Source organism: Lissotriton helveticus, chromosome 10 (genome assembly GCF_964261635.1).
Source record: "Lissotriton helveticus chromosome 10, aLisHel1.1, whole genome shotgun sequence".
NCBI classification, from domain to species: Eukaryota; Metazoa; Chordata; class Amphibia; order Caudata; family Salamandridae; genus Lissotriton; species Lissotriton helveticus.
This window is the reverse complement of record NC_136071.1, coordinates 68,886,171-68,910,403: the sequence shown is the minus strand read 5'-3', so window position 1 is coordinate 68,910,403 and position 24,233 is coordinate 68,886,171. Positions and strand designations below refer to the sequence as shown.

Below are 24,233 nucleotides of genomic sequence, written 5' to 3'. Positions count from 1 at the left end.
TGGCTCCACATGGACAGAACAGTGTTTGGAAGATCCTTCTGGGATTTACTGTGGAAACTGAAGCATAATTGGCCACTCAACGCTTACCTACGTTTTGGGATGGGGTGAATTGAGTCATTGGTTGGGCAAAATTCCCTTCTCCCCTCCCCCTATACACTTTAACACAGCCTTCACACTGGCTCTATTGCTGGGGCCTTTTTATTTATGATGAGAGGGAGGATATTTTACTATATCTGATCAATTTCATGGGAATGGATATTCCCACTTTCAAAAATTGTCAACGTGACTTTAATCTACCAGCCTCGGAAGTATATCACTACACTCAAGTGAAACATTGGGTACTCCAACCAGAGAGTGGGCTATCAGCCTTCAGGGAACGTTCCTCCATATAGAAGTTTGTACGGAGAGCAGGTGGGTCACAGGCCTGTATATCCTTCCACTACTCACTCCTGACATCCACTGCTCACACACTCACTCATCACCATATTGAATTCTGGGAGCAGACACCAGGGACAATAATTACTTTAGAGCAGGGGTGCAAACTTTGGAGGTATATTCCCAGATTCAATCACTCATTAGGCTTGAGAGATACTCAAAACAAGTGCTTTATGATTTGTGTTTATATCTGGCAAAACTCAAGAAAATGTACCCAGACACGTCTGAGCAATGAATGCTGCAGGGGCTATGGCCTACCTGGAGATTTTAATCATATCTGGTGGGACTGCCCCATGATTCAACCAAACTGGTCTGAGATATTGTCGCAAGTGAAAGATGTCTTGGGATACCCTCTCCTGAACACTCCGCAGTTTGTTCTCCTGGAGCTACGGGATTACTCTCTGAAGCATCAAACAGCTGGGGACAACTCCATTTTATGGCTGGGCTTGGGGCCAGATAAGATGGCTCTAGCTGCATCCTGGAAGAAACCTGATACCCCTCAATGTCGCAGTAACATGCCCACCACTGGCAGATCTTAATCATTTAGCGGATGGCTGATGTCCTTCTAGAGCCTCTGAAAAATGTGACTATATATGGGAACCCTTGGTGGGATTTCTGTCAAAAGGCCTGCCGCTCCTCTTCTGTTCTACCAGTACTAGGGTGCTCTACCTCTTCCAAGTCTGAGACCCCATGAGATAGGAGTTAACCCTGTGACTCGGTCAGGCTTGTCCTGGCCACTCTTCCCAAGCCTGCTGGTCTGGGCTCCCCAATCATCATTGGCTACTTCTGAAATTCCCGTCATGCACTTTAATTATTCTTTTTGCCTTTTGGGGGGGGTACTTGAGGGAAGGGGTAGTAAACCTGGTGACTTGATTAGCTGAGACTTGTTCAGTTGACGGTGTTGATACACTTTCTTGTTTGTTTATCTCAGAGACCCATCCATTAGGAATCTGTGTTTGCTGCTAGCACTTTTGAATGTCATTGTGGTCTACTGCTATGGTATTGCTGCCAATGTAAACTTTGTGCCTTACTAAACTTAATAAAGAAAGTTTGAGAAAAAGCAAGAGGGCCCTCCCCTCCCTATATTGAATGAAATGACAGAATCCACTGGAGAGGCAAAACTCAGTCTCACCTCTGATCAAAGTTGGCTGATGATCAAAAGATGAGTGACACAACTACTAAATACCACATGGGACAGACCTCATGCCCTTCTCTGTGCAGAGGTCTTATAAGACTCTGTGAAACAGTTAAGACCTTTAAAATACTATTGTTATTATTGAGTGCCTTCACCTTGCTTTCCCTTGGTTTAAAAAAAGTTATTTAGCAACTCCAGCTCTTTGAGACCCTCAAATTGATTATGATTCCTTGATTGATTGATTGTTAATATTAAGTTTCATATGAAGCTGCTGTTTCTAAGCGCTGTAAATAACAGACGTTACTATGATCTAATATAATGGAGACCATTTTATTTTTTTGTGCTATTGACTGACAGGTAGCAACAGGGGTAACCGTGTGGATCTCAACTTTTGCAACTACATCAAGAAATGGAAGGAGGTGTCTAAACAACAGATAAAGGGCATCCGTGGAGCCTACGCAAAAGGCTGCAGTTGTACGGTGAGTGTATTTACAGATTCAGGTCCTATGAAGATGATCTCTAAGGGGCTGGCTGTGAGGGTTCCATTCTACAAAGAGTATACTATGAGAGTTGTATTATAAGTGAGCGTGACATTACCGTAATTTGTTTCTAAATATTGACAACTGCAAGAAGTTGAGTAGTTTAACAAAATTGCTAGAAAAATTATACATAAAGGTTGCCTTTTGCAGGAAAAATAACCCAGAAAACCTAGCCATTGCAGGAAAATTCAGGTGCAGTATAAATATTTGCAGTAAAAATGTCAAGAACACACATATTGGCATGTGAAGTTCTAATGGGATAAACTTTGTATTTTCATAGCGCTGCAAAGTTTATATGCTTCACAAACCTACTCTGGCATAATCATGAGTTTTTCACAAACATTTTTCTTCAAACGTTTTAACTGGTCCGATGACACTGTCATTTTTTGTAAATGCTATTTTGATTCTCTCACAAACCTCCTGGCTCTCTGAACTGACCTGTTAGATACTTTAGGCTGCTGGAAATTGTCCATCCTTGGAATTTGACTTGGGCAGCTGACGGTTCAGCCCATATTAACTTGTTGCTTGGATATGAGTTTACTTCAAATAAATGAAAAAACAAAAGTCGTTTAGCAAAAAGGGAAAGCCCCAACAGAGTGCTTGGAGTACAAATGTTTTCAGCTGTTATAAACAGTTCATGTGGTATAATAAAGCAATTTTCTGCATTCCAAAAAGGCATCTAATTCACAAATCAATATATGCGGGCATCTGAAGGACAAAGATGACTCTCGACAATGGGGATAGCTAGTATGGGCCAGTATGTATGTGTCCAGCTCTCGAGCATGAGGAGCATATGATTGATACATGTGGTGTGCATGTCATGTCCTAATTGGTTGAGTATTTCTATCCACAAATGGTATCAAGCTTTGTGGTATTTTGGGGAATGATAGCTCTTGGCCAAGCATGTTTTATTGAGGACAATATCCTCTGACCTGTTTGTGGTGCAACGCTCTATCTGTGAGATTGATTAGGGTTTTCCTTGGGCGCGCGTTTGTCTTTAGGTTAAGAGAGACCCCACCTGTGACCTGGAATGGCCTAGGTGTGGCTTTGAGTCATAGAACTTGTTTAACCACTTATCTCTGACTTGGGATTGATGGGCAGGTCACCATGTGGAAATCCAACGGCATTGATACCAGTCTATTGGAACTCTTGAAAATCACAACAAAGGCTCAATCTTAGAATCCATCATTGCTCAAAAGACTCAATCACCATTGACAGTACTCTCCCTGTTGACTGGTCAGACCACAATATCATTATTTTCCATATTAATCAAAAGACCCAACGACGACCTCACAATAATGAACACTTTCACTGGACGAGAACCCTGAGCCATATCCCCCTTGATGAACTAGAAGAAAGGTTAAGCACAATCCCCTCCTTGGCATGCGACAGGTCCACAACAGAACTCACCTCACAGTACAATGCATCTATGGAATGGAATGGAATGGAATAGGAATTTATATAGCGCAAAACTGCCACCCTACGGGTATCCTGGCGCTTGGATCAGAGAATAAATATCAAAAAGCAAGATCAGTCATCAATAGAAAGGAAACTAAAAAGCATTCCTGGGAAAAAGCCAGGATTTCAGACTCTTCCTAAAACTGGTCAATGAGCTCGCCTGTCTAAGAGGCAGCTCACTCCAAATGCGTGAGGCAATCACTCCGAAAGCTCTACCCCCCTTCCGGGATCTCTTAAATCTGGTAGTTGTGATCAGATAAGTATTTGACGAGCGGAGCTACCTCCTTGGGTTATACCAGGTGAACATTTCTTGCAAGGGAATAGGACCCTGGCCATGTACTGCCCTATATACAATGCAGAGAGATTTAAAACAAATTCCCTCTACAATGGGCGGCCAATGAAGATCTCTTAAAGCCGGTGTCGTAGAAGACCTGCGTTGTCTATTTAGCGCCAACTTTGCTGCCATCGCCTGTACTCTCTGCAACCCCTGCACAATATATTGTGGTGCTCCCAGATACAGGGAGTTGCAGTAGTCCAACCTGCTCAATATTTCACTTCTCACTACAAGCGGTCGGGTGTCTTCAGGGAGTAGGAGAAGGATCTTTCGTAATATTCGTAGCAAAGAAAGGCACACACTGGCAGTTTTGTTAGCTTGTACATCCATTTGCAGATTTTCATCTACCATAACCCCCAAGTTGTGCACCACTTTGGCCGGGACCAGAGATTCATCCTCAGAAGTGAGCTTGAACTCTGTCGGCAGGTGTCGAGACACTCTGGTGGCAGGACAATACACCACATCTTTTTTCCCCCATTAAGCTGTAGGGAGTTTTTCCTAAGCCAACCCGCAGCTTGTTTCCCCTCCAGGGAGAACACCGATTGAGTGTCATCTGCATAGTTGACCAGGTCTACCCTGTAGGATTTAATAATGGGGAATAGAGGGCGTAGATAGATGTTGAAAAGGATCGGGGTTATTGGCAAGCCCTGTGGCACCCCGTGATGTACTGGGGACATTTCAGAGATAAACGACGTTAAAGATACAGACTGTTGTCTTCCTGACAGGTAAGATACTAGCCACTGCAGGGCCCGCCCTTTAACCCCTATACTTTCCAATCTCTCAAGCAGCACGGCATGGCTCACCGTGTCAAATGCGGCTGACATGTCCAGTAATATTGAGACAGAGAAATTCCCATTGTCAGCACGCATTTGCAGATTGTCCATTACCGTTGCCAGTGCAGTCTAAGTCCCATGTCCCAGGCGGAAGCCATATTGGTCCCTATCCAGAAGTAGGTTATCCTCAAGATAGCACGATAAACTTTTGCTAACTGCCTTCTGCAAGATTTTAACCGGGTAGGGCAGTAAGGAAATGGGTCTGAAACTCGCTGGATCGTAGGGTCCAGAGATGGTTTTTTGAGCAGGGGAGTTACTACTGCTTGCTTCTATGCCTCCGGTACCACGCCTTCCTCCAATGACTGGCAGCAGATCTTCCATAGCCAAGGGAAAGGTTTCTTCACCCAAGATTTTCCAGATTTTATGAGAAAGAGGACCTAATGGAGAGCCCGAGGACACACTTAAAGCAAGCTGGTTGAAAGAGTCCTCTGAGGGGGCATGGAAGATGTCCAGAGAGGTAGCTATCTTGGATTCTATATCCGGCTTCCAGACTGAATCAGCCGGGCCGTCAGATTGTAATTTTCCAATAATGTTGGTTATTTTGTCCTCAAAAAAAGAGGCAATCTCATCGCAGAGTTTCTGCCATGCAACTACCTTGTTACTTATACAAGCTGGACTGGATAGATCCCTGACAATATTAAAAAGTGCTTTTGTACAATTGGGGGCTTGCAGAATAGATCTATGACCGCCATGTTAGACCAAATAGCTTGCTTGAATAAAAAACAAAATCAAGAACATCCCATCCAGATCGTGGTTCAACAAGGAACTAAACTCAGAAAGAAGAAGACTAAGAGCTGCAGAAAGACTTTGGCGTAACAACCCTTCAACAAACCACCTTGATCATCTCAAAAAGGAACGAAGCAATTATAAAAAGCACATCAAAAATGAAAAATCAACCTTTTTCTGCAGTGCTCTAAACAATGCTATAAAATCACCCCACAGAACTCTTCAATATCATTAGGCAGCAAACATCCAAACCACCTCCATCTGCAATTCCAGTCTCCAAAGACCTTTGTGACAAATTTGCCAATTTCTTTGATGAAAAAATATTAAAGATCGAGCTCTCTCTAGAGTCACCTCCAACCCCCCAATGATGGTCTGCACCTCAATAGAGAAGACAATCAATCCACAAACAATTGGAAAACCTTCGAACCCATCACTGAAGCTGAAATTATTGAATTAACCTCTGAATCCAAACCCTCTCCACACGTTGAAGATCCCCTCCCTGCCCAACTGGCTAAAAATTTCAAACTCTCCCTAGACCCACTCTGGTCAAAGATTATAAACAGCTCCCTGAAAACTGGAATCATACCGGACTGCCTCAAAATCGGACAAGTAACACCCTTACTGAAAAAAGCAGGCGCTGACCCAAATGATCTCAACAACTTCAGGCCTGTCTCCAATCTTCCATTCTTAGCAAAAGTACTAGAAAAATGTGTTCTCCATCAACTCACCTTTCACATGGACCACAACGACCTTCTCGACCCTCACCAATAGGGTTTCAGGATAGGATGTAGCACAGAGACAGCCATCCTAAATGTCATAGATGATTTCCACACATCACTTGACAATGACCGCAGCAGCTACTTATAATCCTGGATCTTTCGGCGGCCTTCGACACGGTTGACCACAAACTACTCATCAACATACTCCGAGGACGGGTAGGAGCAGAAGGGGTGGTACTACAATGGTTCACCTCCTTCCTGCAAAACCGCTCCCAAAGAATAAAAATCAGAAACTTCATGCCTGACCTACACCCCATAAACTGATGCGTTCCACAAGGATCAGTTCTCTCCCCCGCACTGTTCAACATTTACATGGAGCCACTCTCCACCATCCTCAAAAAAGCCAACATACTCTTGCAGATGACACCCAGATCTACCTTGAAACCTCAACCTCAGCAGACATACAAAGACTCAATGACACCCTAATAGAAGTCCAAAAATGACTGTCCCAAAACCATCTGAAACTCAACCAAGACAAAACGGAAATCCTCCTCATAGCCAACAAAGAGAAGTCCCCCCAAATCATGGAATGGATAAAGTCTATTGCCGCTCTCATCCGCACCCTCATACCAGCAGACTCTGTGAAATCGCTGGGACTCACCCTGGACCCTAACCATGACATGGTCAAACACATCAAGAACACCGTGAGATGTACTTTCTTCAACTTAAAACTTCTGAACAAAATAAAACCCTTCATCCTTCCAGAAGACCTCAAGCAAGCCACTCAATCCCTCGTGCTATCCAGATTAGACTACGGGAACACCACCCTCACATGCACTGCAAAATCTTACCTTGCTACTCTCAGATCAACCCTAAATGCAGCAGATAGAATGGTGACCGGAGTAAAGATATTTGAACACATCTCTCCCGCTCTCAAAGAGCTAAACTGGCTCCCCATAGAAATGCACGCCAACTTCAGAACTGCTTGACTCACTCACAAAGCTCTGCACACTGTCAAACCATTCTATCTAGCCGCCAAACTCAAGAAAGCAGGGCAGACAAGAAATCTCAGGAGCACCAATACTCTTCTCCTTATCCCCCCGAAAACCCACAAACAAAAACCTAATCTCGCTCTCTTTCTGGAAATGCACCGAAAATCTGGAATGTCATCCCAGTACACATCAGGACTAACCCTTCCTTCAAAAAATTCAAAAGCCAACTCAAAGTGCTCTTCCTTAATAGAGAGTTCATGACCTAACAAAGGACCCACACAATCGAACTGTACCTTACTGAAGATGCAATCACTTGGATAATAACAAACTCTGTCAAGCTCACTCCCTTTGAACCTCACCCTTGCCCCCCACTCTAGACGAATGCTAAGCCTCTGATCCTCATACCATGATCATGTCATATTACCATATATGTACCATAATCCTGTTCCATGCTCTTATGTTTACCGTTGCTTGCACACAGGTGTTATTGATACTGACATTTCTTTACACTAAGAAAAACAATAAAAACAGATTCCCACCCCCCAAAAAAAAATTGGTGTTTCCGTTGTTAGGCCTACACATATCACAGTAATCATTGACATTGCACACACACTTTCTAACAATCTCAAATCCCAAGGCTGAAGACAGCCGGGCAAGATGTTGATTTTAATATTGGCCCTTTTGAGTCAATGCTAGAGTAGGTTTTGTGTGGTGATTTCTGCCAGCCCTTGATATCTGTACAGTCCAACTTAGTTGACATGTTTAAATAGGTAAGGTGTTTTTATTTGCAGTTATGTGAATTTGGCTCCACCCGTAGCCATTGTATTTTCTTAGGACAGCCTTTTTTTAGGCCAGCTTTCCCAGCTAGTGCATTGTGCACTTCTTGTAGGCTTTACACAGATTTGGCTGACATTGATGACCAGGATGATGGGCTGACTGGTGTCGGTGAAGGGTCTTGCAGTTATGCCTCCTCCTTGACACATCAACGCTCCCTGACATTTTATGCTGGCATTGATGAACATGAGGGTAGGTTGACTGGCGTAGGTGAAGGGTCTTGCAGCTATGCATCCTTCTTGATACATCATCACTCCATGTCATTCAAGCATAACAACGACGACCAGGACAAAGGTTTGACTGGAGTCAGTGGAGAGTCTTGCAGCAATGCCTCCATCTTGATACATCATTTCTCCCTGCCATTTTAGGCTGACATTGATGTCCATCCAGGAGGGTAGGTTGACTGGTGTAGGTGAAGGGTCTTGCAGCGATGCCTCCACCATTATACATTATCTCTCCCTGCCATTTTAGGCTGACATCGATGTTCAGGAGGGTAGGTTGACTGGTGTAGGTGAAGGGTCTTGCAGCGATGCCTCCACCATGATACATTATCTCTCCTTGCCATTTTAGGCTGACATCGATGTTCAGGAGGGTAGGTTGACTGGTGTAGGTGAAGGGTCTTGCAGCTACGCATCCTTCTTGATACATCATCACTCCATGCCATTCAAGACTAGCAACGATGACCAGGAGGAAGGGTTGACTGGTGTCTGTGGAGGGTCTTGCAGTGATGCCTCCACCTTGATACATCATTAAATTATGACATCGATGACCAGGAGGATGGGTTGAAAGGAGTTGGTGAAAGGCAGGATTGGTGCACCATGTTGTTGGATTCGGCTAGTGGAGCACACTTCTTTCACTTTTTCTGTGTGTACCTGGTCATGAGTTTTGTAGGCTGTCTGCAGGTCTTGGTAATTCAAGTGACAAAACAACAGTGATAGTTGAGGAGCCCAGGGAATCTCTGTAGTTCTTTTAGAGTGTTCGTGCACAGCTTGCTTCGGTGGCCCTTCTAGTTTGCTGGGTACACTTCTATCCCTTGAATGTTATAAACGTGGATGCCATATTTGATGCTGCAGCGGTGGAGCTGACATTTGCCCAGGATAGCTTGAGCTCTTTCTGCCTCCAGTAGTCAAGACCCCCAGCGCTCTCCCAGCAATTATAATGCCATTGAGGTTCACGAACATGTGCAGTTAATTTGAAACATTGCTAAATCCCCAGACAGACTTTGAGGCATTTTTCCTAACTCATGTAGGCGCAGTTGGTATACAAACAGTTTTCTTCAAGTTCTCAGTCTCCCTTTGGGATTCTAATAATAACCACTCCTCAGATCCAGAAATCAATTCATTTCAACCTTGTTGTTGAGTGTGTTTGTTCTACTTGACCCTCTCTGCAGGGTCACCTCCAAACGTTTTGCCTTCATCCCTCCTATTTTTCAGAAACGGTTTTGCTGGAATTAGTACTCAGTGTGGATTACCACTGCAAACCAGTGTTAAAGTGGCTTTACTCAGGCACTACAACATGACAAAATTGGCTTACATCACAGTGGAGTATTTAATTTACTTTTAAGTCCCTAGTAAAGGGGTATACCATGTATGCTAAGCCTCTGATCCTCATACCATGATCATGTCATATTACCATATATGTACCATAATCCTGTTCCATGCTCTAATGTTTACCGTTGCTTGCACACAGGTGTTATTGATACTGACATTTCTTTACACTAAGAAAAACAATAAAAACACCCCCCCAAAAAAAATTTGGTGTTTCCGTTGTTAGGCCTACACATATCACAGTAATCATTGACATTGCACACACACTTTCTAACAATCTCAAATCCCAAGGCTGAAGACAGCCGGGCAAGATGTTGATTTTAATATTGGCCCTTTTGAGTCAATGCTAGAGTAGGTTTTGTGTGGTGATTTCTGCCAGCCCTTGATATCTGTACAGTCCAACTTAGTTGACATGTTTAAATAGGTAAGGTGTTTTTATTTGCAGTTATGTGAATTTGGCTCCACCCGTAGCCATTGTATTTTCTTAGGACAGCCTTTTTTTAGGCCAGCTTTCCCAGCTAGTGCATTGTGCACTTCTTGTAGGCTTTACACAGATTTGGCTGACATTGATGACCAGGATGATGGGCTGACTGGTGTCGGTGAAGGGTCTTGCAGTTATGCCTCCTCCTTGACACATCAACGCTCCCTGACATTTTATGCTGGCATTGATGAACATGAGGGTAGGTTGACTGGCGTAGGTGAAGGGTCTTGCAGCTATGCATCCTTCTTGATACATCATCACTCCATGTCATTCAAGCATAACAACGACGACCAGGACAAAGGTTTGACTGGAGTCAGTGGAGAGTCTTGCAGCAATGCCTCCATCTTGATACATCATTTCTCCCTGCCATTTTAGGCTGACATTGATGTCCATCCAGGAGGGTAGGTTGACGGGTGTAGGTGAAGGGTCTTGCAGCGATGCCTCCACCATTATACATTATCTCTCCCTGCCATTTTAGGCTGACATCGATGTTCAGGAGGGTAGGTTGACTGGTGTAGGTGAAGGGTCTTGCAGCGATGCCTCCACCATGATACATTATCTCTCCTTGCCATTTTAGGCTGACATCGATGTTCAGGAGGGTAGGTTGACTGGTGTAGGTGAAGGGTCTTGCAGCTACGCATCCTTCTTGATACATCATCACTCCATGCCATTCAAGACTAGCAACGATGACCAGGAGGAAGGGTTGACTGGTGTCTGTGGAGGGTCTTGCAGTGATGCCTCCACCTTGATACATCATTAAATTATGACATCGATTACCAGGAGGATGGGTTGAAAGGAGTTGGTGAAAGGCCGGATTGGTGCACCATGTTGTTGGATTCGGCTAGTGGAGCACACTTCTTTCACTTTTTCTGTGTGTACCTGGTCATGAGTTTTGTAGGCTGTCTGCAGGTCTTGGTAATTCAAGTGACAAAACAACAGTGATAGTTGAGGAGCCCAGGGAATCTCTGTAGTTCTTTTAGAGTGTTCGTGCACAGCTTGCTTCGGTGGCCCTTCTAGTTTGCTGGGTACACTTCTATCCCTTGAATGTTATAAACGTGGATGCCATATTTGATGCTGCAGCGGTGGAGCTGACATTTGCCCAGGATAGCTTGAGCTCTTTCTGCCTCCAGTAGTCAAGACCCCCAGCGCTCTCCCAGCAATTATAATGCCATTGAGGTTCACGAACATGTGCAGTTAATTTGAAACATTGCTAAATCCCCAGACAGGCTTTGAGGCATTTTTCCTAACTCATGTAGGCGCAGTTGGTATACAAACAGTTTTCTTCAAGTTCTCAGTCTCCCTTTGGGATTCTAATAATAACCACTCCTCAGATCCAGAAATCAATTCCTTTCAACCTTGTTGTTGAGTGTGTTTGTTCTACTTGACCCTCTCTGCAGGGTCACCTCCAAACGTTTTGCCTTCACCCATCCTATTTTTCAGAAACGGTTTTGCTGGCATTAGTACTCAGTGTGGATTACCACTGCAAACCAGTGTTAAAGTGGCTTTACTCAGGCACTACAACATGACAAAATTGGCTTACATCACAGTGGAGTATTTAATTTACTTTTAAGTCCCTAGTAAAGGGGTATACCATGTACCCAGGGTATAAAATATACATGCTACTAGTGGAACTGCAGCACTTACTGTGCACCCGCTTAAGTAGCCTTTTAAGACATATCCCAGGTCTAACACTGCGGCCCATATGCAGTTTTAGCTGCCAATTATATTTGGTAAAACAACTCCCTTGCCAAACCTTAAACGTCCCTTTTATTAAATAAAAGTCACACCTTAAGTTAGGCCCTAGGTATCCAAAAGGACAGGGTGAATTGTGACTTAAAGGTTAGGCACATACTTAAGTTTTACATGTCCCGGTAGTGAAAAAATCCTACATTTGTTTTTTACTACTGTAAGGCCTCCCTAGCATTGGGGCTGCCCAGGTACATTTAACAAGTGCTAACATTTGATTGGGAACAGGTAGGAAATTCATGTTTGATATCTAATTTAAAATCCTCTTTAATGGTAAAGTCAGATTTAATATGGGTGGGAAATCAGTTCCGCTCGCGGAATTTGCGGATTTTCGGCAATTTCGCGATTTGCGAATCTCGCGAAATTTCCGACAAATCCGCAAATCCGCTTGCGGGCGGATTTCAGTTAAAGCAGGTGCTCGAGTTGAAGAAAGCTAACTTTGTAACCATTTTAGAATGGCGCCGGCAAGCTGCCAGAGTTGCAACTTGCAAGTCAACGCTGGCAGCTTGCCGGCGCCATTCTAAAATGGTTACAAAGTTAGCTTCAACTCGGGCACCTGCCTTAACTCTGTGAGTGCTTCCTGTGGGCCAAAAATTCAACCTCAACAGGAAGCTCTTACAGATATAAATAAAGCAGGTGCCCAAGATGAAGCTCAAATTCAGTAACGTTTTAATCAGCCCAAAACATTAGTGAGTACGGTCGAGGCTGGGCAAGTGTGCTTTAACCCCATATCTGCTGTCGAAAATTAGCTGTAATTCCCGAGGGAGGTCTTTTACATCCCTGAGTTTCTCAAGCGCAATCCCCGTGTAGTTCCCGTGACCAGGAGGCTGCTTTCTCCTCACCTGCTGCCCTGCTCGCTCCCTGACCCTTTATTCACAAGAGGCATGTTGACACGCATAGAAGCCCCTCTCCACACACTAGCGGTATCAAACGTCTTCCCGCCCTTTCCCAACTATGATTGACAGCTCACTCAAGGGACCTCAGCGCCTTTTGGCGCGGTGGCAAAGTTACAGGCACACATGGTCAGTGGAGACAAATCTTCTGGCCCTACGCAGTTGCAGTGTAGGAAAAGCACTATTATTTACCCAACGAGGTACCACTTACTGAATTAGCCAATAGAAAGTACTCCAGTTGAGTAGAGGTATTTCACAAAACGGTGGCATCTTCGTGGATAACTATGCAGGGCAGGATTCATTCTGGCAAGAGGCTCCTGTCACAAAAATTAAACCACAACAGGAAGCACTTACAGATATAAATAAATCAGGTCCCCGAGTTGAAGCTCAAATTCAGTAATGTTTTAGTCAGCCCAAAACATTAGTGAGCACGGTCGAGGCTTGGCAAGTGTGCTTTAACCCCATATCTGCCATCGAAAATTAGCTGTAATACTCGAGGAAGGTCTTTGAATCCATCAGTTTCTCGAGTGCAATCCCCGTGTAGTTCCTGTGACCAGGAGGCTGCTTTCTCCTCACCTGCTGCCCTGCTCGCTCTCTGACCCTTTATATACAAGAGGCATGTTGACACGCATAGAATCCCCGAACCACTCACTAGCGGTATCAAACGTCTTCCCGCCCTTTCCCAACTATGATGGACAGCTGACTCAAGGGACCTCTGCGAGTTTTGGCACTGTGGCAAAGTTACAGGCACGCATGGTCAGTGGAGACAAATCTTCTGGCCCTTTACGCAGCTGCAGTGTAGGAAAAGCACTATACATTTACCCAACGAGGTAGCACTTACTGATTAGCCAGTAGAAAGTACTCCAGTTGAGCAGATGGAAATCGCAAAAAAATCTGCGAGTTCGCGGGAAAATCTGCGAATTTGCGGACTTTTTTGCAATTTCTCGCGAATTCGCGGACTGCAGATCGGCAAAATTCGCCCATACTTAGTCAGATTTTAAGAGACAATTTTGAAATTGCCCCTTTCTGAAAGTTGACATTTTCCTGCCCTAACTAATTGGTATCTGCAGACTGTTACTGGGTCACATGGCTGGGTGTAGTTGGCAGTTGGACTTTGTATACTTGTTAAAAGGACAGCCACACAATCGAGGGATTAGGTGTTCCTTAATGGACCATAACTGTCAGGATGCGAAAAGTAGCTGGACACAGACCTACTTGCAGTTCAATAGGCTGTGCCATGCATTCACACAAAGGACTTCAACCTAGCTCCCTGACCTGTAATCAGACTGCAGCTAGGGCAAAAGAGGCAGGCATCAATTATTGTTTTTGCATTTGTCACCCGACTGGGATGGGTATGCTCAGACGTGAGTCCCATGCTCTCCACACCACTGGAGTCAAGCTATCCAGGCTGATGAAGGCTGATAGCCAGAAACCGGTCCTTGGATGCTTGATTCCGGTCCACGAAAGACATGGCTTGGCAGTTCGGGCTGGACTGTTCCCATGAGGCACAGGGTCAAGGCTGATTTGCATATGGCCATGTCTGACCTGGGGTGGTGTGGAGTGCAAAGAAACGATGGATTTAGGCCCAGATCTCTGTACTGGGGTGAATGTATGACATTGTTCTGCATTCTGTCCTTCAATTGTTGTTTTTGCATTTGTCACCCCGAGTGGGATGGGTATGCTCAGACCTGAGTCCCATGCTCTCCACACCACTGGAGTCAAGCTATCAAGGCTGATGAAGGCTGTTAGCCAGAAACCGGTCCTTGGATGCTTGATTCTAGTCTAGGAAAGACATGGCTTGGCAGTTCGGGCTGGACTGTTCCCATGAGGCACAGGGTCAAGGCTGATTTGCATATGGCCATGTCTGACCTGGGGTGGTGTGGAGTGCAAAAAAACGATGGATTTAGGCCCAGATCTCTGTACTGGGGTGAATGTATGACATTGTTCTGCATTCTGTCCATCAATTGTTGTGTTTATGGAAATAGGACCCCCGGACCCACTCTTTAGTTCACTTTCTAGATATGCAGAAGGACTCTCTGAAGATTGCCTGCCGCTATGACCTGCTGTGTGCTTTAGAAGCCTGCTTTGCTGCACCTGGAAGGCCTGCTTAGCTTCCCCGAAGCATGCCTTGAACCCTCCAAGGCCTGCCCTGCTACTTAAGCCTGTTCCGCTGCTTGAATCCACAACTACTAGAGTGACTCAAAGAGCTGGTTGTCTAGCTTCCTGATCAGACCCTTAGGGACAGAAAAGGTTCCAAGCATCTTGGACTTGCACCTGTACCCCGCTCTAGTGAGTACTGACCTTCAAAGTGGTGGCACTTCAGTCATAGCCCCATGGGAGTGGTGCTAAATGTGCCCAGATAGCTAAAATTCAAAATATTTGCCAAAAAAAGTGCTCTGAGAACTGAGAGGAAACTGGGTCTTAACTGATCCTCGATCCGCCCAAGGTGAATAGCCTGTCTGCCTTTCTTCGAGCAGCTGCCACTACGTTCTTCTCCACAGAAGCAAATCCTGTTCAGCTGTTCTACGCAAAAGGGGTTTTCACCTTGTACAGCCATTGCAGCTACAGCTAGCAGATTCATCCTGCTGCAGATTTTCAACTACAAAAAAGAGTCCAAGTCCAAACGTAGAAATCTTCACTGCTACTTTGTACAGTGGCTCCCCAACAACGTGTCATCCTTCTTCTCAGACACTTGCTGCAGCCTTGACCCGCATAACTTTACCTTCTAGAAATTTCTTTTAAGGCCCATTCCACTTCTTGTATCTGACCTGCGCTCCATCGCAGTTGACCAGGGTTTTTTTTGCTCCAGTTTCATGCGACTAGTTAAGCTCAGATTCATATAGTCACTTTTGTGGTTCACCTTAACAGGGGTTGTGGCTGTTGCTTGAGCAGGGTTAACACCCCTCTTAATCAACAACCTAATTTCTCAGAATGTTGTTTAAAAGAGGCGTGGTTATGTTATGTTACCAGAATCTTTGAGTACTCTAATACCTATATAGGTGCCCTAGCTCTACGCAAAGGACCTTCAAGAGAATTAGTGATCAGAATCTGTTGTGAGTAGAGCCAAGATTTTAACTCTTTGCAAATGCATAGGTGATCTTGCAATTTATACCATGTGGTTAGAAAGGGAGTACCACAATTTAGCAGCAATGATGGTAAAAGACCGACCTCCAAGATGCTCCTGCTTGTATCTGTGGACCACCAATAAGGAGGCTTCCCTGGAACTAAAATTTCTACTAGGAGCATATTGGCTAAATTTCCCCTTGAGATTGCTGGACCTCCAATTATAAAAAGCCCTGCTTACACAACACAACAGTGATTTATTGCTAATGCTTTTAGCAATTGACAGCCAGTACAAAGAATCTAGCACAGCAGATGATGTGGCTTGGCACCGCAGGTCTAACACCAACTTGGTGATGGCATCTTGTATGTGCTGGAGCCTTTTAAAAGAGAATGCTGGAGCCTTTTAAAAGAGAATGCTGCAGCAGCCCAGGTTACTCAAAATGGTTGCTCAGACCACCTCAAGAAGCACAGAAGACTGGACCAGCAACAAACTACTATGCACAGTACCGAGTCTGCTCTCATTCATGTTATGGATGATATCTTAAAAATGCTTGACCAAAATGAGTCATGCCTCCTAATCCTCCTTGACCTTTCCTCCACATTTGACACGGTTAATCATGACACCCTCCTATCCATTCTGAACAATAGGATGGGTTTCTCTGGTCCGGTGCTACAATGGTTCTCGTCCTTCCTCCACCACAGATCACAAAGAGTCAAGGCAAACCACTCCCTCTCCAAGGCCTCTCCATTACTCATGGGTGTCCCCCAAGGATCAGCCCTATCTCCTATCCTCTTCAACCTTTTCTTGGAACCATTAGCTTATTCTCTAAATTCCATGAACATTCTTTTCCATATATATGCGGACAATACACAACTTTATCTGAAAATGTCATCTCCGGATGACATCATCTCACTTAACTCTACCCTTATGTCTACGCAAAATTGGTTAACTGAGAACCATCTCCCGCTCAACACCTCCGAAACTGAATTCCTTCTTATCTCGCCTCCAAACCACATCCCCAAACTAGACCTTTGGTTAAGTCACCTCACTGCTTTCAACTGCACCCCTCTCATCATAGACTCTGCCAAATCCCTCGGAATCACCTTGGACAAATACCTGAATATGAAAAATCACATCAGCAATGTGTGTAAAGGAGTTAATCACTTGATGAGGACACTTAGAAACATGAAACCATTCCTCCCACAATCCAACTTCAAGCAGGTGGTTCAAGCGATTGTCTTGCCGAGGCTTGACTATGGCAGCGCTACTCTGTGTGGCCTTCCCACATACACCCCTCCACTAAGGGCATCACTGAACGCTGCGGCTAGATTGGTGTTGGGTACCAAATGAAATGAGCACATATCCCCAGTCCTAAAATCTCTTAAATGGTTGCCCTACGAAGCTAGAATTCAGTTAAAGATTGCAGTTCTGGTGCACAAAGCCCTGCAACTCTTATTCCCAGATACCTAGCGCAAAAGCTTCAATTATCATGTGGTGGTAGAGCCTCAAGAAGAACTAAAATGTTCCTCCTGAAACCACTCATCCTTCACAAAAAGAGAACTTGTCACTGAGCCTTCTCCGGTGCGGCCCCAAAGATATGGAACTCTCTTCCACTGGAAATTCGCAGAATCTCAGCGGCTTTTTTGAAACTGGAAGCCAAAAGATTAGTGTGTTTGTTTATCTCCCCTGAGGCGGAAGCCGGGGGTTAGGCTGCCTGTCAATTTTAAATACCTTTGAGAACTAAGTTGCGTTGCAATATTATTTTGGTTTTGTATTTTAATCAGGAACCTTTATCTGCCCCTTGCAGTATTCGAACCCTGCTCCCCGCTCAGAACGATTAGGTTCTGACGCGGTCCGAGACAGGGCTGGCCGCCATCTTGGGGGGGAAACGAGGTGAGCGTACCAGTTGTTGGGCTGCATCCCGCCCTAAGTATTTAAAGCGCGCTGTGACGCGCCGGCGTAGATTAGTGTGTTTGTTTATCTCCCCTGAGGCGAAGGCCAGGGGCTAGGCTGCCTGTCAATTTTAAATACCTTTGAGAACCAAGTTGCGTTGCAATATTATTTTGGTTTTGTGTTTTAATCAGGAACCTTTATCTGCCCCTTGCAGTATTCGAACCCTGCTCCCTGCTCAGAACGATTAGGTTCTGACGCGGTCCGGACCAGGGCTGGCCGCCATCTTGGGGCTAAATGAGGTGAGCGCACCAGTTGTTGGGCTGCCTCCCGCTCTCCTCTACCCTTATAAAATGAACTCCAGATGTCGTCCGCACAGCGGGCGGGCGCAGCACCGAAGGTAAGCCCGTCTGCGCCCGTCCGCGGCGGACCGGGGCCAGGGGCCATGACCCCTGCTTCTCCATTGGGACATAGGATTTCCTATAGCACAGGGTCTCTTCACAAACTACGGCCCCTCATAGCCACTAGCTGGGGTCACCCCTTTCACCCTCTGGAGCTACCCCAGGTTTGTCCCTTCTGCAACACAGGGCTTACGTCTTCGCAAAATACGGATGACACGCTGGATTTTAAAATGTACCTGCTAAACTGTAGGTCCCTGCCAAAACATAGTTTTGAAATTTCATTGCTGCTGGACGAATTTTCGCCTGACGCAGTTTTCTTGACCAAAACATGGTTAACCTTGGATTCTGACCCTGATGTGGTGCAATGCAAGCCCTCCCACCAGGCTACCAGATTGTCCGCAAGGACTGTATACATGGGAAGGGCGGTGGGCTCGCTATCATTTATAAGGATCAATACACGTGTCGCAGTCCTTCTGAGACCATTAATGATTGCGAAAGTATGGCCTTTACTATTGAATTTTCTCCTAATGATAGCTTTTCAGGCATTCTCATCTATCTCCCCCCTGGGCCACTTAAACAGTTTAACATATCCCTATCATCCTCAGTGGCGGACCTGGTCACGTCCCCTTCTAATTTTACTCTGCTTGACGACCTTAATATACATTTTGATAACCTTTCAGACAATGCCGCCGTCGAGCTGACGGCAAGTCTGGCTGCAGTCCAGCTGGTGCTACTTGTTACATCTCCTACTCACGTTAAAGGTCACCTCCTGGACCCTGTATTCAGTAATTGTACGTGTCTCAAAGTAGGCTCGATCAGCCGCCTTCCTTGGACTGACCACTCTCTAATCTCTTTTACCTGGACCATACATAAACCCATACCCCGCACTCCTACCTTGCGGAGAATGAGGAATTGGTCCAAACTTCCTTTGAACCAGTGGACTAGCATGCTTGCTAGTCCACCATTTATTGGGGATCCCTTTTTAGACAACAAGGAGTATGACAATTGGATCTCTTAATCAATTGAGTCCATACTTCCCCTTCGCAATACCAACTTAAAAAGGCAGCGAAAAACAGCTCCCTGGTATTCGAAAGAACTTAGAGAGAAAAAACGCCTATGCAAGAAGCTCAAGAGAAGGTGGCGCTTGGGATAGCCACTACAGATAAAGCTACATATAGGGAAGCTATCAGAGCCTATAAATTAGAAATAAAAGCAACACAGTCAGCCTATTATAGTGAGAAAATGATGTCGGCTAGATCTCAATCCAAAGAGATGTACCAAATAGTAAAGAGCCTGACCAGGCTGCCACTTCCTCAGGCCGCCAACTACAACCCACTCTCCCGATGCAACGACCTAGCGGAATTTTTTCATCAAAAGATAAACAAGATTTATTTATCATTTCCAGACTCGGAATCAGATTCCTCTACGCAAGGATCTCCCCCCTTCATAGAAGCCGGGTACCATCACCAAAACAGCTTAGATTACTTTCCCCTTCAAGACTTCGAAACTCTTGACCCTTTGTTACGCCAAGTAAAATCAGGCTCTCCATGTGACCCTGCGCCCCCATGCACGCTAGTTTTAGCCAGTCAGACTATTCTTCCAGTGATTATGGAGTTATTGAACTCCTCCATACTGACTTGCACCGTACCGTCCAACTGGAAACTGGCTATGTTGCGAGCACTCCTGAAGAAGCCAACCCTCGACCCTGGCAACCTTAGCAACAACCATTCAATCTCCTTGCTTCCCTGGATGAGTAAAATCCTCGAGAAACACATTAACAACCTTGTTGCGCCGTCTCTATAGTGTAGGAGTGTCAGGTGAAGCTCTTGCTTGGTTTAAGTCCTTTTTGAGTGGTAGGACTTTTCAGGTTTTTGAGGGAGCCTGTGTCTTGTCAAGTAAGCCCCTGAGCTGTGGGGTGCCGCAGGGCTCATCACTGAGCCCTATGCTCTTCAATGCGTATATGAGACCGCTGGCTGAGATCGTCCAACCGTATGGTATTTAGATCGTTACATACGTGGACGATACTCAGCTGGTGGTCTCTCTCACGCAAAAAATTGCCAGTTGTCACAAACCAGTCTAACAACCTGTCTAGAACAGGTGAAGAGCTGGATGACGGCGTCGCACCTCCAGCTGAATGGGAATAAAACCGAGCTTATGCTCCTTGGTTCACCAGCCTCGCCCACTACGATCCTTCCATGGCCCATCAGCATGGGTGCGCCTCCTATGCCTAGAGATAACATCAAAAGTCTAGTGTGGTTGGATAAAACTCAGGCCTTTAATACCCAAGTAATTAAACTCTCAGCGACCTGTTTTGGACTCATCAGGATGATGAAGAAAATGTTCCCACTTCTACCTTTCGAAGGTAAGTAGGCTGTTACACAGGGACTAATTCAATCCCGTCTCGATTTCAGTAACGCCCTTTATTTAGGGGCGCCTGATTATTGCCTGCAAAGACTTCAACGGGTGCAGAACTGTGCGGCTCGGATTTTGCTTGGGCTCCCACGCAGAACCCCGTTGGAGCCTGACTTAAGAACCTTACACTGGCTCCCCGTCAGGGAGAGAATTAAATTCAAGTCCATGTGCATCTCCCATCAAGCATACTGGAAAGCTGGCCCAGAAATTAGTCACCCTCTGACCACTCCCTACCACCCGAACAAACAGCTCCGCTCTGCCCATGCGTTCCTGGAGACAGTCCCCCGGATTAGAAGATCTAGAGCTGGGGGTCGGTCCTTTTCTTACAACGCAGCCAGGTTATGGAACTCACTCCCTCTTTATTTAAGATCCAATCCTAACTTGACGACCTTCCGCAAACAGCACAAGACATTTCTATTTAACAAAGCAGACTAACTCTTGGACTGACCTCAATGAGAGGCACTAATCTGGTTCTTAGTGCTTGGACGCCTCAGGGCAGCAGTCACGCTTAATAAAATTTCTTTTCATTTAATTTCAAAAGAGCTCTAATGAATACATTTTAACCATACTTGGGCTATGTTTCTCCTGCTCGAAGCTAGTGATCCTACATTCATTATACAAACATTTGATGCTGTTCTTCCTTACTGTATAGTGTGCCTTCCTGCGTAGCCTGCTATATACCTGTTTATTGTATTACTCATCCTGTCTTATTTGCCTTGAAATTATGTGATTAATTCTTTTTTTCTTTTTTTGTATTCTTATTCGATGTTGTCATTGTGTTTATGTCCTTCCTTCCATAATTTTTGTAGAGTGCTCTGATATCCTTCGGGATCTTGATCGCGCTATATAAAACTTTATAAATAAATAAATACTTGCAGCACCCAAAACAAGAAGAACAGGTATCAGAATGCTGATTAATATGTTTAGAGAGTTGACAGATTTGTATCCAACATGAAACCACGGTTCCAACCTGCTTTAGATGGACTAGGGGCATCAGTGGAAGATGCAGGCCAGCAATCCAGAAGAAAAGGGCTGATAATCCTGTTGTTGGTACGCCATTGCACCTCCGTTTTCTCTCGATTGAATTTCAGGTAGTTTTTCTTTAGCCCTGAGGTTACTGCCAACATACAGATATGGAAATTGTTTAGATGGCCCATCCAGGGAGTGTGTTCGACAAGGATTACTCTGATGTTAAAGTTGTTATCACTGTTGCAGAATTTGTCCTCATTTTTTGGGGGGTAAACCGTGCAATTCACAAATGGTCCGTGGGCTGAGTGTCTCCTGGGTGATTTGTGCTTCATTCAGATGATCAAGAGCTTCAAGACACCTTGACTACTCTGGTGTATTGTTTTTCCTTTAGACATCATACTTGACCCTGCATGCATCTCCAATGTACCGTTCACAGATTGAGTGTATGACTGCCCTCTGTACAGCCTGGGAAGCCAAATTTCATCTTCACTTTCTGACATTAGGGATTCACCAAAGTGCAATTTGCTGAATTGAATTTCAGGAACTCCTAAGCTGTAGCTGTTGTCTCAAACACTGTGATTCCCAGATACAGTTGAGAAAGTAATGTTCTACTTGGCAATTCAACTGTATGATAGGAGGCTTCATGAGGTTAGCAACAGGCACTGTGACCGTGAAATGAAGCCTATAGCCCACTGTGACCAGGTGTTGCTGCACCCGTGTGTTTCAAAGTAGTAAACAAAAACCTGGTGCTTCCATAAAGCAATCCCACTTGCAGAAACTATCTGTCACAGACATTGTGCTCTAGATCACTGTGCACACACCACCAATAATGCTGTCTAACTGTTCTTTGGAAAGGTGACTTTCTCCACTAATCCAAATTCTTCTCTGCCTTTTACCAAAGGTACACTTTCTGGTGTAAAGGGTGCACTTCAATGTAATTGAAATAGACTGGTCCTGCCTTTTCTTTGCTCATGTGGGAAGCTTCTCCAACAAGTAGCTTGTGAGTTACTGGTAGTTCTCCTGCTACCTATAAGTAGCTCTCCTATGTGCAGCCCAGCCTAATAAATTATAAGCTTTTGCTTGGTTGAATTAATATATATAAAACAAATTGAAAAGCATGTATTCGAGATGAGGCATTTTCAGAATGTATAATGTTAGGAGAAAAGTTGCTGAATTTCCCAAAAATACTTTATGGTGACATTTGTGTAATACATAATGCAGCGTTTGAAAGACTTATTATTAACATTTTTACTTTCTTTCCAGGGGTTTTGCAGTTGTAGTAGTTATGTATTCCACATTGACCAATCCACTTTTAACATTACTCCTGGCAACCGTGCTTGAAGAACTGAGGTGGTCATTGCTAGTGATCTTACATATGGTGGCCACTAATGTAATCTAGTCTGATGTGGTTAGCATTACAGCTCTAATAATATCAGTAGTTTGGGATGATTTCATATTACACTTAAGTAGCTCTTGCTACACAAAAGGTTGAAGACCATAAAAAAATATTTTTGTGTTGTCATGTAATCTGCTGCTCAATGTGGGTAAGCAGTACTGTTCTCCACGTTCTACAATGTTTCTGTGTGAGGTGACATCAGGACTCACCAGGTGCTGTTGCTTCACAGTGATGTGTGCAGCTATCACTTTCACCATTCTCTTTATCCACTTTCTTGCCTGTGAGTCTTTTCTATGAAAGCATGGTGGTTTTGAAATCTTGGGTGCTCCCATTTATTAAAACATTTGTATGTGCCTCGCCTGAGTAGTATGTCGAAAAGTTCAGAGCTGTATTATGAGTTGGTAGTCCACTTTTCTCCTATTGGCATTTGGTGTTTGACACTCATAGTCTTGTATTCTACTTATCCAGCTGTAATTAGAGAGAGGCAACTATTCTTCTTCAGGGGCTCCCCAAAGCATCCCTTCATCACATGTAGTGCCCAGTCGCTGCCTGTTATGTCTGTCTTACTTAGGTCCACTTCAGGATTCCCTCTTCTTGGGCAACATACTAATACAGCTTACGTCCCCAACTCAGGTGACTTGTCCTGTAGTAGAGCATTAAGTGACTCCCTGCTACTTTTCTCTCAACCAATCAATCAATCAATCAATCAATCAATCAGGGGTTTATAAAGCACGCTACTCACCCGTGAGGGTCTCAAGGCTCTGGGGGGGGGGGGGGTGCAGTTCCGGATTAGTCGACGACCCAGGTATTGAGTTCCTTTCTGAAAGTTTGCAGGGTATGGGACAGTTGGATGTTCACCGGGAGCTCGTGCTCTCAAATTGTTTGTACATTGTGGCCAGGCCAGTGCATGTGTCTTTGGCATGCAAGGTGCAGTAAGTGCCCTTATGGCTGCATCTCCCAGGTACTTCAAGATCCTTGCCCACCATCTCTGAGTAAATCCATCCCTTTGCTATTTGCCAGGTATTGTTTAGGCAGATACTGAGATGCTGAACTTGTAATAGTTTGGGCTACCATACACACCAGAGCTTGTTATGCCTGGTTCCCCCATCAATGATTCTGCTGATGCTGGATATTCATTGAGGGCTGTCTTCTTGGGATTCTGACCCGGGTATTATGAGGTTAATGAGGCAGGTTCAAGGCCTCCATTGATTGCCACTGCTTGTGTTGCTCTTGAATCTCCTGTGCTGTGGCTGGCATTTAGGGGAACTCCGCAGAACCAATTTGTGATTGATGATTCTGCATACTTTTCTACCCTGGGTGTGGCATGGTCAAACATTTTAGGGATGGTCCAGAAGGTATACCACCTTGACACTACTGGGTTTGCAAAAGAACACTAACCCTTGGCCCTCCAGCCTTTGCATCTGTTCTA

At 44.9% G+C, this 24,233-nt stretch overlaps 1 protein-coding gene across 1 annotated transcript in view; it reads left to right on the top strand.

Annotated features, from left to right (window-relative positions):
- The window catches only part of LOC144785048 (metalloproteinase inhibitor 4-like), a 106,158-nt gene that overhangs the window by 58,820 nt on the left and 23,105 nt on the right, over positions 1-24,233 (top strand). Inside the window, exons 5-6 of the mRNA XM_078664166.1 lie at positions 1,928-2,053; positions 12,474-12,477. Coding sequence (XP_078520292.1) covers positions 1,928-2,053; positions 12,474-12,477 — 130 coding nt within the window. The remainder of the gene's footprint in view (positions 1-1,927; positions 2,054-12,473; positions 12,478-24,233) is intronic.